The following is a 12,857-nucleotide window of genomic DNA, read 5'->3' as shown; positions in this document are numbered from 1 at the left end:
GAAAGAAAGAAAGAAAGAAAGAAAGAAAACAAAAGAAAAAAGAAAGAAAAATGAGAAAGTTGCTTGTACTTTACACCAGGAACAATATATATCGAAGTATGGTAGAGAAAGATTAGGTTGAGTTACTTTAATGTTTTAATGTCTTCATTCTCCAGTATTCATGAATGAATCTTAATTTAGTCTATTTTTTGATTAAATGTCAATTATTGTTAAGAGATAAGACCACACTCAGTATATGAAACCACGAAAGCTGAATTTATTGATTACTTAGTGTAGGAATGGTTACTTGGTGAGAGATACTGTCATTGAACAAAGCAAACTGATGATACTATATAGGATTGTGGGCAGGAGTTGAGTCTGGTTTAGTGTTGGTTACAAAGGCAAGAGTAGATTGCTGTTCCTCAGAAGTGTGGATTATGTTTGTTCATTACTGAGGCAGGAGGGGGTCAGGTCAGCCTTAGAAGAGGACTCAGTGGAGTGAGTCAGCCTCTGATTGACTGCCTTCCAGAGTGTAAGTCTGTATCTGACTGGTTGATTCCAGAGTCATGGTCACTGAAGCAAGCTGTCTTTGATTGATTAATCAGGTTGAAAACCACTTCTGATGTTGACTTGTCATGGCTCGGGAACAATTAGTCTTTTCCCAGGAGCATGGGACTTTTCTGTATCCCACACCCCTCCCTTTCTCATCTTCAATCAGCCCAAGCAGCAAGACAGACCATCAGGGATTGTCCCCGTATTCACCACCATTGTTAATTTTGTCTTTAAATTATTTGTTGAAACATTTCTTAGGACAGTGGCTCTGTGGATTTAAGACTCTGGATAAAAATATCAGACTGTGCAACAAAGTATAACAAAGGTATTGCAAGAAGGGATTAGAGGGCAATCTAAAGGCATGATCTAGATTTTCCAAGGTCTGACATATTCTTAAGTAGATAAGCTACCTTGACAGTTTGAGGTCTGAGTAGTACAAACACTGTCTTCCTGGCTTTGTTGGAAAATGAAAGATTCTATATAGTTACATTTTCCCAACAATTCATGCCAGCCCCTTTAAGTGGCTAAATATGATTACATTTTTAACAAGGAAAAACGTATCCCAAGTTATCACACTCTTCTTTGCCTTCTGAAAGAGTTCTTTGAAGGAAAATCATATTTTTTTGAAAAACTACTACATTCTAGGTGATTTCATGTATTGTCTCAATTCTCACAATATCCTACAAAGGTAAATTCTTTATTTTATTACACAAATACTGTGATAAAACCAGGGTTCAAACCCAAATCTGTCCAATTTTAAAGTTAAAAAAAATTTTTAAAATATCTCAATCATTAAGAGCATCAAAAATTGTGCTTCTCTGTATGTGAGTGATGTCCATTGGCCATTGAGTAATGTAGTACTACTGTATTTGCTCCCTAAACTAGAAGGCCACAAATTACAGGGTTTCATGGGATTTTTCCTCTCCTTCCCACTGCTGTTGGTTACAATTTCTTTTCTTGTTGCTCTCTCCCTCTTATGTTACCAGATTGTACATACAAGCTTATACATCAATCATACATATAAATAGATTTTACATACAAGACTATATATGCAGGCAATCATATATATGTGTAGATTATACATACAGTTAGGCCATTAGACCTTGCGTCATTAACAATGTCTCCAGTTTTTTCAGAATAAAATTCAAGGTCTCTTATCACAGCACCAATACTCAAACACTTGTTTTACATTGCTCAGGGTTTTCACTTGTGTTCTGGGCACTGGCAATTGTCTGACTTCCTGTTAAATGAGGAGTTACTGTAACAGGCAGCAGCATCTAACCATCACAGGGAAAGACTTAGGCAAGAGGGATAATCGGAATCATTTGGTTAATGGCCCTTGCCTTTACCTGATTACGTGTTTTATAAATTTTCTGAGTAAATCTCATGTGTACAAAGGTTTCCCAGGTATCTTCTCTAACTGAAATAAGTCATAGAAAGGAAAGGTCCTTCTGCAGACAAATCTTATCTCTGCAACTTAATAGCACCATGTGATTTCGAGCAAGCTGCTGAATTTTGCTGTATCTGTTTTCTTTATTCATAAAATAAGGAGGATAATAATACATTATTAACTCATGCAGTTGTTGCGAAGCTTAAGAGAGTATTATGTCAAATGCTGAACACTGTGCTTGGCATACGAAAAATGCTCAATAGATTGTAGTTATAACAATCATTATTGCTTATAATAAGTGGCAAGGAGTCCACTATGCTTTAGTGTCCTAATAATGCTCAGCCCGTCATCTTGTTGTTAGTGCCCTGCCAGGCCTAAATGAGGAGACATACTGAGATGAGGTCGTTCTGTCCTCATGCACTGGGAGTCAAAGGACTGAGTCTTTCTACTTTCTTCATTTCCTCCCATTGTAAATATGGGCTGATAACATACTTACTGTACATTCACACAGCCTGCTTTTCTGTATGGAGCCAGGTACACATTTTCATGTAAGGAACTCTTTGAAAATATTGTCCAGAATGTATTCTTCTAATGGGAATTAAAGATGAAAACATTATACTACTGGGCATTGCGGCTAGCACTGACCCTGGAGGTTTGCTTTGTGTTGTAAAGATTTTAGAATATGGGCTTCAGCTAAAACCTGTGCTGAATTTTTCTTGTGTAAATGTTTGTCTTTAAAAAGTGTGTTGTCACAGATACCATGAATAATTTGGATTTAGATGAAAACAGCTTCTGGAATTATGGCGAACTAGCCAAGGGGCATATTAGTCATATACTGGGTAGTTTTTCCTGGAAATCTATAAATTGCCTTCTTAACTTAAAAATAAAGGAATAGATATGGCCAGATTGCTCAAGCGACTCCACGGCTCATGTGGTTACATGTGCATTTTGTCAGCTCTGCCATACTGTAATTGGCTTTTCTGTTGGATAACTTCCTAGAAAGTCTAAAATTATTTAGTCTATATAAGCCTTATGAGTCAATGATACCCTAAGTGGAAACACAGGTATTTAAAACCAGCCAGCTTTCCTTTTGACTTTTTTTTTTTTTTTCCTGAGGCCCTTCTCAGGAACGTAACTATTTTTGTTAGGAAGTGCAGAAAGGAGTGGTCTGTTGTTTAATGACAGAACCACTGCCATGCAGGAGGAGACCAAAGGGAAGGGTGCTGTTTAAGGCTATGCACTTTAACGTGCCTTAGTTCTAAAGAAAAATATTTTGCCATTTGTACAATGAAAGCTTATTATAAGAGCTAGTTAAGCTTCTTTAATCCAAAGTACATCCTAATTTCCTAAAAAGGTAGTCCTGAAAATTTAGGTTAATATATCATATTGCTATAGAAAATATTAATGCATTGTTTTCAAGGTTTTATATCCATTTTATGAATAATAAAGTAGAAAATGAATCAAATACAGACTCCTATTAGTAAAATTTTGGGGAAGGTAGAACATTCTGGGTTCACCCTCATTGAAATCTCGTTATGAGTCCTTGGTGAATGCTTCTGTTATAAAATACTGATTTAAATATGGTACCAGGGGCTCTCTCTTTGAAAAGAAGTTTGCATGTAAGATAAACTGGCAAGCATTTTAGATCTCATACTATTAGTTATGCTTTTGAATAAATTATGCTCCCTTCTGAAATGAAAATGTATATTCATGAATATGCTTTGGATTTCCATCAAGTGTTCTTAAAATGTCAAATTGCATTCAAAAGTTGCTTCAGCTTGATGGGTCAGGCAAAATCAAATATAGAAAGTGAGGCCAGAATCTATTTATGGAGGCAGTAGACCTTTCACACGTGACCCCAGCCTGCCCCCGCAGCCCCAGCTCCTCCTGCTACTCCTCCACTCCACAAAGCCTACCGCCAGCCGCAGGGACTCGGGGTCACTTCCTGAACATGCTTTCCTCCTGTGCCTTTGTTTACCCTGTTCCCTTTGCATGTAGGACCTAACTCAACATCCTCAAAATCTGGCAAAAGTCCCATCTCCTTGTAGTGGTTTATGTAATCCTTTGGTCAGAATGAACAGCATGCTGCTTTGCCAGTCGCTGCCCTTGTCACTCTGTACTCAGACTGTCTAAGGGACGAGACATTGTTTTACTCATCTCTGTGTCTCCTCTGAAAGCCAGCCCAGGACCTGGCTTTATGTTATAGATGCTCAGTAAGTATTTGTTTACTGAATTGCATTTTCACATCTCTGTAACCTGTCCTATTCTTCTATCATATGAAATGCCACAGAAATTATCAGAGTTTTACAGGTCTTATGGAGAATGTTTTGAAATAGGGACTTTTTATTTCCCTCTCTAGGGAGACAGCTAATGAAGTTTTCCCACATAGCTAATGTCCCAAACTATCAATGTTTTCTCCAGGAAACCATTTTGTGCCTCATTGGTTTACTGAAAACATAACAGCACTGTCCAAGTCTGATTCTCAGCTTGAATGCCATTAAAGAGTAATGAAGGGAAAAGTTACATAAAAGGTTCAAATTATTACAGTAAATGCATTTCAAAGATCATTCTAATGGTGAATTAGTTTATGAAATGAGAGGATCAAGCTTCATTGTGGTAAGATTTTACCCTTTTCTTTTGATAAAATTCTAAGCAATTTTTAAAAAGTGTTAAGTCTCAAGTTACCTAGGTTGCCTACCAAAATGGCAGATCCCTGGCCCTCACTATTGGCAAATTCAGAGGCAGTAAGTCTAAAATGAAACCTAGGAATCTGAATTGTAGGAAATACAAAGGCAATTCTGGTGTGAAAAAAAATCACAGGATTGCACTTTGAAAAACGCAGATGTTCGGAGGAAAGTGGAAAGGTAATATCATATTAATGGATGTATTATATGCTCAAAATATTTGCTAAGCATGTGTTACACAAGCCAGGCCCTGGGCTGGCTTTTAGAAGAGATACAGCTGAATAAGGCAATATCTCTTCCTCTAGACAGCATCATTGTGTACTTGAATATTCTAGGAAGTTGGATAAAGTTACTTGGTCAAAGTGTCCTGGTACTGATAAGCCAAAATAGGCTGTCAGTTATGTTCTGCTCTAATTGCAAGAGTGTTCTGGGCTTAGATACACATTTCATACATTCATGATGAACAAGGAAAGGAATGCTTTACCATGGCCAAAGAAGTCAGACAGGATATTCCTCATGCCTCCTTGTTCTGAAAAAAGACTTGGATTTAGAGATTCAGTAGCTCTGAGCTGGAGTGAATGGTTCATTATGTTTTTGCTATAAGTATCTATAAAATATATTTCCAGTTAAGCACCTGAGGGGTTTTAAACCTTTATTATCTGGCACCCTCAATGAGTAACTCAGAAATAAGTACTCTAAAAGACAAAAGTTTACCTGTGGCTCCCAAATTGCAACTTAGCTATAGTAATTTTTATCATTGATATCCCACAAGTTCACAGAGAGTTAGCATTCTATGTATTATTGGGACAGTGAGTTAGAAATTACACTTTATTCCATCCATGTGTAATTATAATCCTGTATTATATATGTTTTCATATTTGTCCTTTATTTCCCAGCAAACTCTGAGTGTCTTATGGACAAAAAAAAAAAAAAAAATCCTCAAACTTGTTATTCTATGACACCTAGTACAAACGTGAGTGGGTATCCAAACTATACTTTTAGATTGCTTAAATTAACTACAAGTTTAAAATGTGTTTGGTTCTGAAATTAGAATGTTTAGAAGCTTCTACAGTGTGAAAGCCCCACAGGACAGTGCTCGTGTTACTGCGGGTGGATGAGAACTACCCTAGGAGAATGCTGTCTCAGGTTCTGATCTACCAGTGTGTGTCTGCAGGAAAGCTTAATGTTACACAGGCAAAGAGTTGTACAACTACACAATCTGTGCTTTGCTTTTATGAAAAAGAAATAAATTGTTAAAGAAAAAAAACCATGCCAATAACAAGGATTTGTTTAAGAAAGCAAATCTTAGGCATGTCTTTGTGCAGCTTAAATGTGTAGAACCATCTATATCCATGGCATATTATACACAGCAGATCATTTTGTTACTCCTGAGTCCTTAAGAAAATATTCCACTATATTTGGTGTCTTCAGTTCACTAAGGCAGAGAAGAACGTAATACCTATTTTAAAACAGTATAAAGAGTCGAAATGGAAAATTTTTGTGCTTTAAAGAGGAAAGTATCGATTACCAAAAAACCGTCATTTGGAGTAAAATGTACTATCTTTCTTCCTTTATCCTAATTCATACATGTGATCAATATTTTTATCACTCCCTTCCTCTGCCATTTCTTGGTTAAATATGGAAATGAGCACAAACTATCCTTTTCTGTAAAACATTTCACTTAGACACAAGATAAATATGCCAAAGACTTATTACGATCTTTCTGTCTTTAATATTTATTTCACAAATACTGTCAAGCATCCTTTAGAAGATATTATGCTTGGCACCTCAGGGAATATAAAGATGTAGACCTTGCCTTCAAGGACTTACATTTTGTGTCTCTTTCACTTCTAAGCTGCGGAATAGGTTTGACTAATAGCTCTTTGCAGGACCATTTCATGGAAGTATGAGTATTAGGCAGGCAAATCTGGGGGAAAAGATCAGCCCAATAACAGACAGCAGTCATTTTTCTCTGTATCTGAGATTAGATTCCTATATTCTTAGGAAGATGACTTTTATAATCGGCCAACTTTTAGCTCTTTGGATTTAGGACTTGCCACGTTCTGAAAAGCAGATTAGACATCTACGCTCAAGGGACTTACAGTCTCATCTAACAAGGAGGCATATAGGGAGATAAGTCAGAGCAATGTATTTTCATAGAAACCTTGATTTCTGTTCAGGACAGAGGGAATGGCCAATTCTGTGTAGAGATATAATAGGCTTTGTGAGAGGCTGAAGGTGGAGCTGAACCTTGAAAGAGGAGTAGGGGTTTGCCAAGTTGAGGAGGAGAAGAGGCCATTCAAGGCAGAGAGATCAGCCCAAGCCTAGGCCTAGAGAAAAACAGCCTCCCTTATTTGGGGAATGGTTGAGTGTTCTGGAGCCTCAGGTGCAGGGGCGGTGCAGGAGGGAAAAGGGCAGACCAGACATGTGAGGAGTTAGGAGCAGCTGGGTCACCAAGACTTGGTGTCTGTAGGGGAGGGGATGGGTATGGGAGGCACTGATGAGGTACAGTCGGCAGAGTCGGTGACTGCTGAGAGGAGGGCTGTGGTGACATTCATCTGCAACTGGCACCTCTAGCCTGTTGTGGCATCTATAGGCCATGCCCTAAGCTCACTCCCACCCACCATGTCCGGGTTCTCCCCTCTGTGCTTTCCCCTTACAGGCCCAGGCTTTGGACCCGCTGGGACCCCTGCAGGACAGACTGGTGATGGGATGGAGAAGAGACAGGGAAAAGATGGGCCCAGGGTTTGAAAGGCCCAGACCAACTGAAAATCCACAAAGACACAGTGCTGTGTCGACACAAAAGCCCAGGGATCACTCAGGATCAGGTGGGACAACATTGTATAATTGCAGCTTATTTGACACTCAGGGCCCAGCTCCAGAACGTTCTATTAAACCATCTATATGTCCACTTGGAAGTTATCAGACAATTCCAACACTTGATTTTTCCCTCCAAAATGAAGCAAAATCAAGCTGTAACAAATGGAACTTGGTTTTCCCCTTGAAGCTCTTTTATTTGATTTTCATAGTCATTTGTGTGGGGTAGCAGACAAAAAGCAGACAGATGATTGTGTTTTCCTGGCCTGACAAGAACAAGCTGGTCAAGGGCCATGAAGGCCAGCAGACAGAGAGAATGGAGAATGGACACAGTACAGGGGGGCCCAGCAGCCCTGTTCTGTGAGCCCAGGCACCCTGTTGACGAGCACTGCACAGTATCAACCGGAATCCGGTAGAAGGCAGGTAAGCAGCTGTCAGCCTTGTACTGAAGCGCTTCATTCTGAAAATACACAGGAGTCTCCTGTGTCAGACTTTAGAATGTGGCAAGAAGCTAGGTTCATGTTTTCTAGGGTTTTAGCACCAAAGCTAGAATTCTGATACGAGGTTGGAAAAAAATCAGAGAGCTGACAACTTGTGTGAGAATGAAACAAATCATCACAAGCATTATATTAGCAGTGAATAGATCATGTTTGACATGTGAGTCAGAAATTAGCCCATCCACTCAGATATATGGGCCAGTTTAACTCCTAGAAACCTATGGATTGCAAAATCCTTTTCTATTGTTATGTCCACTGACAGCTCCTACCTCTCTCAAACGTTTATGACCAAATGAGTTACTCTAAGTCATGTCAGGGAGCTTTTCCCTCCGCCTGAAGGCTGAGAGGAAGGCTCTGCCCGTTCCTCAGCCCTTTGACCTTCTGAATCTCTCTATCCAACCCCAAAAGAAACTATTAAGGTCAATTTGACCATACAGTCAGTAAACTATCAATTATAGACATAGCAAATAATTAAATTGAGAGTAATCAAAGGTAGGATTTCAGCAACTTTAATAAACATCGGTTACTCATGCGACATCCTAGAACATGAAAGAAGATGAGAATTAACATTTGGGTGCTTCCTGCATGCTAACCATTTTGTTTACACACCGTGCGTGAGAATAGATATTAAAAGAAAATTCCTGTGGCAATACTTGTGAATAGGTATACAACAAATGTGAGTTCTTCCTTACCCTTCTCCGCCTTTACATGGTTGCCTAATAAGTTAATCTTTGCAACAGGTTATGGAATTGCTGTCATTATCCTTAATTTACTGATGAGAAAAGGCTGAGATAAATTAAATTGACCAACTTTGTCTAGCTAGCAAATCGTGACACAGATAGGGACCAGGGTCTGTGTGTTTCCAAGGTCCACATACTTTTTCCAGGGCATATGGGTGCTGACAATAGTAAATATAAATATATGTATATTTTTCCCCTAAGTCTGGTTTAGCACGACAGGTAACTTTGGCAGTTTATCCGAAGGATTACAAAACCCCCTTCCTGTTCTGGATCAAACCCAGAGGAAAATAGAATACGCCTGCCACCTTGAGGTGACCCTGCAGGCAGAGGGCATTGGGAGCCAGCACTGCTGCATTCAAGGGCACCTTGGGCAGCGAGTACCACTCCCCTCTGCCTCAGCCAGCTCCCTGCCAGGCTTTGTGTGGGAGGAGAGGTTCACTCCTGCACTCCCCCAGAAGAGAAAGAATCTAAAATAGCCACACCCACAAGAAGGAGGGAGTCTTTATAGAAATGATGAAGAAGAGAGGGAGGCATTGTCCTCTTCTATAATTTCCCCCTTTCCACTACACACACACCAAAAAATATAAATAAATAAAAACCAGGGTATATATTTTGCATTTAGGTCCATTTGGATATGACTTGCAAAGATAATTTCTATTCGTTTGTCTGTTTTTGAATAAAGAAAAGTCATGCTCAGAGGTTCGTATAAATTAAAGATATGGAAGTATCTCATTGAAATTCTACTGATGTGCTGATCCTACCCCAGGACACCTCTCATCAAAAGATTTCTCTTGTAGTGCTGGTGCTAACTTATTAATAAAGATCATGCTTTCATTTGATTATCTACCTAATCAGGATTCACCTTCAGCTTAAGCTCATTAAGTCTGCTACTGATAGAGTGTACTTGATGGTGGAATTACATCCACGCGAGACAGAGAATGTGTTCAGGCATTAATGGTCAGAAACAAAGACAGAGCACCCTGTAAGCTCATGTCACCCCTTGAGTGGAGCGTGTGAACTGCCTGCCCACTAAATAGAAACGGCTAGTTTTGTAGAGTAAGGGCTGAACATTATAATTAAATACATTTGGTAACAGAGCAACAAAAGTGACAACATACTAATTATTGCAAAAGTCAAGAGAATAATACCCATTCTGTATATGCATCATGTTTCGGAAGTCCTCTAATGGGCTTTTATGTGAAACTTGTGAGCTAGACTCAGGATGCTGGTTGCTCCGTGTGCCCTAACCCAACTCCAGTGACTTGCATTTGACCTCTTTGCTTCCACTTGCTGGTCTTCTGGAGGAGTTGTAATACAAACCAGCCTAGTAACATTTCTCCTGGATCTCACAAAAACAGACAACTAGATCATTTTATTCTTACTTTATGGGTGGTTGCTCGGTTCAACTCCTATGGATAAATCCTCTTCTTTAGTCCTTCTTGCCCTACAAATAGGAAACTCCACTTTTTGTTAGGCTGAGAAAGCTCTCGCTACCACAGTGCCACATTGAAAGAGGGCCCAGGAACAGCAGAGCTGTGCTGTTAACCGAGGCCAGTGTATCCCCTCCTTGGAAACGCTGCAGCTCGGACTTGGCACTGTAATGGGCTAAATTATTTATCCAGTCGGATAAGAGAGAAGGCCACTAAGAGCCTCCTGAGTTAGTTTATAGCCTCAGTCCCTGGATTCAAACTGAGACAGGAAACAGGCCAGTTTACATCAGCAAAGAGAAAAAAAGACCTTTCCTTCAAAGTGCTCTTCCATCAGCTTGTATGCCTGGCATAAGTCCCAACCATGGTGAAAATAAGCTGTTCCCATCAATCTTCTTGGATTCATTGAGTACTGTGTGGCAGGCCCTGTAATATAAAAGATGCAGAATAGTGGCCTTTGCTCCCAATAGCACACTCACTTGGACAGGCAGGGAAAGCACATGCAAAATTAAGCTTCTCATTCTTCATTCCATACGCACAACATGTCAGGCACTGGGCTAGGTACTGGGGATGCAATATGGAAAACTACAGGCCAGTGAGCAAGATAGGAAAGCAGGTGATGGTGAAAATAACACCTGACTGATGCAGTGATGGGCAAAGGGTGTAAAGTGACACTGAGATAAGATGGGCCAGGAGACACATGAGATTAATTTCTCAGTAAGTGATACATATAGTAAAAGCCATGAGATCAAAGCAGAGCTCTTAATTTTGGTTTTGAGATCGCTGTCAACAACATACTCCAGTATCAGTCACCACTCCACATATGCAGTTTGCGCAGTGAGTCTTCCAGGACTCTCTCTATGTGAAGGAGAGCTGGTTTACCTGAGGCCAGTGCTTTACAGGCTTTTTGATTAGTCACACAGACCAGGCTGTGAGTCTGGATAGAATGAGGTCATTGATGAGAGGCGTGTCTGCAAATAAGGCATGTCCCTCCTTCCGGAGAGTTTACCTCAGTCTCTGGAGCCATCCTTCAGATCAGGAAATATGGCCCTGACCTTGATGAACTTTCACTGTGGACTTTGGAAGGGAAAACAAAAACAGTGCATAGAAATGTGCTGCTTATAACAGTGGATAGGAAATTTGTATGCAATTACTTTTCCAATGGAGAGTTGTACTTACAGTCATGATTCTCTAAGTGTTATTTATATTCCTTGTTACAGTCCCTGGACTTCTAAATCTCATTTTTATCTCTTTTAAGATACCTGTCTTGATGTCCTCTATTTTGTTTATTTGCAAACATGGCCCTTTCCATCCCATTAATTTCTTAAGAGCAAGAAACATGCTTTATGCATCTTTCAGAACTCCTTATTACAACTTAGCACATGGCCTTACATATCATAGGCACTTAATAATTATCTGATGAATGAACTATATCATCCAAAACTGGAAGATGTATGGGGCATTTGGGTTTAGGGCCTTTCCTGAAATTTACAAAGAATAGTCCTTCCCTAGTTGGGAAAGATCATGCAACTTAAGAAGAGAGGGAGAAACCAGCTTGCAATGATAAGTGATGGGAAGAACACTTTCTGAGCTAGCCCCATCAGCAAAAGCATTGCTAACCATCAACAGCAAGGCAGATGTCAAAGTCAGATTACCTTTACAGTCAACCCTGAAATTCTTATTATAAAGGGGATGCTCATGATGTGAACCAGCATTGGATATTATAGAATATAATCCAGTGGTGGACTCAGTCTCATGCATGATCACAAACAAGGGGAACACTATGAATAAAAATGACATTAAATGTGGCTATGGAGTACATAGTAGACATCACTATTGCTTAGAAGTTGTCTTCAAGGTAGCACCTGGCATGAAAGAGTAAAGTTACAGTCCCATAAACCTTTGATACAAACCATTGCAGGGGGCGGTGCTGTCTACAATTGAGTTTCAGTTCCTGATCCTCTCATTTCTCCACATCATTCTCTGCAGGGGGCATTGGCTGTGTAGGTCGAGACAAGGGCCAAGTTCGAAAATGCCTTGACGTGGTGGAGATCTACAACCCAGATGGGGACTTTTGGCGAGAGGGCCCTCCCATGCCAAGTCCCCTCCTCTCACTCCGCACCAATTCCACCAATGCAGGGGCAGTGGATGGGAAACTCTATGTCTGCGGGGGATTCCATGGAGCAGGTATTGGTCCAGTTTTAAACATTCTGTTACCTCGTTTGGTATTGATTTGATCTTCTTTAACTGATCCAATCATCACTAATATTCCTGAGAGCAACGTGAGCACTGCAAAAGCATGGCTTTTAGAGTCAGGGACCCTGTGCAAAATCTCTGGGCCTGGGTTTCACATGGACAAAGTGAAGCTGGCACATCCACAGGCTGTCGCAAGAATTAAATGGAGCCGGGCGCGGTGGCTCAAGCCTGTAATCCCAGCACTTTGGGAGGCCAAGACGGGCGGATCACGAGGTCAGGAGATCGAGACCATCCTGGCTAACATGGTGAAACCTCGTCTCTACTAAAAAGAATACAAAAAACTAGCCAGGCGAGGTAGCGGGCACCTGTAGTCCCAGCTACTCGGGAGGCTGAGGCAGGAGAATGGCGTGAACCCGGGAGGCGGAGCTTGCAGTGAGCTGAGATCCGGCTACTGCACTCCAGCCTGGGCGGCAGAGCAACACTCTGTCTCACAGAAAAAAAAAAAAAAAAAAAAAAAAAAATTACATGGAATTTATTTTAAAGCTAAACCCTCCTCAAACCCCCCGGTTCCCCCC

The 12,857-nt window shown here is 40.4% G+C and overlaps 1 protein-coding gene across 2 annotated transcripts in view; it reads left to right on the top strand.

Annotated features, from left to right (window-relative positions):
• KBTBD12 (kelch repeat and BTB domain containing 12) overlaps positions 1 to 12,857 on the top strand; it is a 79,157-nt gene that overhangs the window by 33,818 nt on the left and 32,482 nt on the right. For both annotated transcript variants that reach the window (XM_017885148.1, XM_017885149.1), the window contains exon 5: positions 12,076 to 12,273. In XM_017885148.1, the coding sequence (XP_017740637.1) occupies positions 12,076 to 12,273 (198 nt within the window). The remainder of the gene's footprint in view (positions 1 to 12,075; positions 12,274 to 12,857) is intronic.

The sequence above is a fragment of the Rhinopithecus bieti genome, unplaced genomic scaffold, assembly GCF_001698545.2.
Source record: "Rhinopithecus bieti isolate Rb0 unplaced genomic scaffold, ASM169854v2 scaffold_13262, whole genome shotgun sequence".
Taxonomy (NCBI): domain Eukaryota; kingdom Metazoa; phylum Chordata; class Mammalia; order Primates; family Cercopithecidae; genus Rhinopithecus; species Rhinopithecus bieti.
Note: the sequence above shows the minus strand (reverse complement) of the source record. Positions and strands in the feature narration are given on the sequence as shown.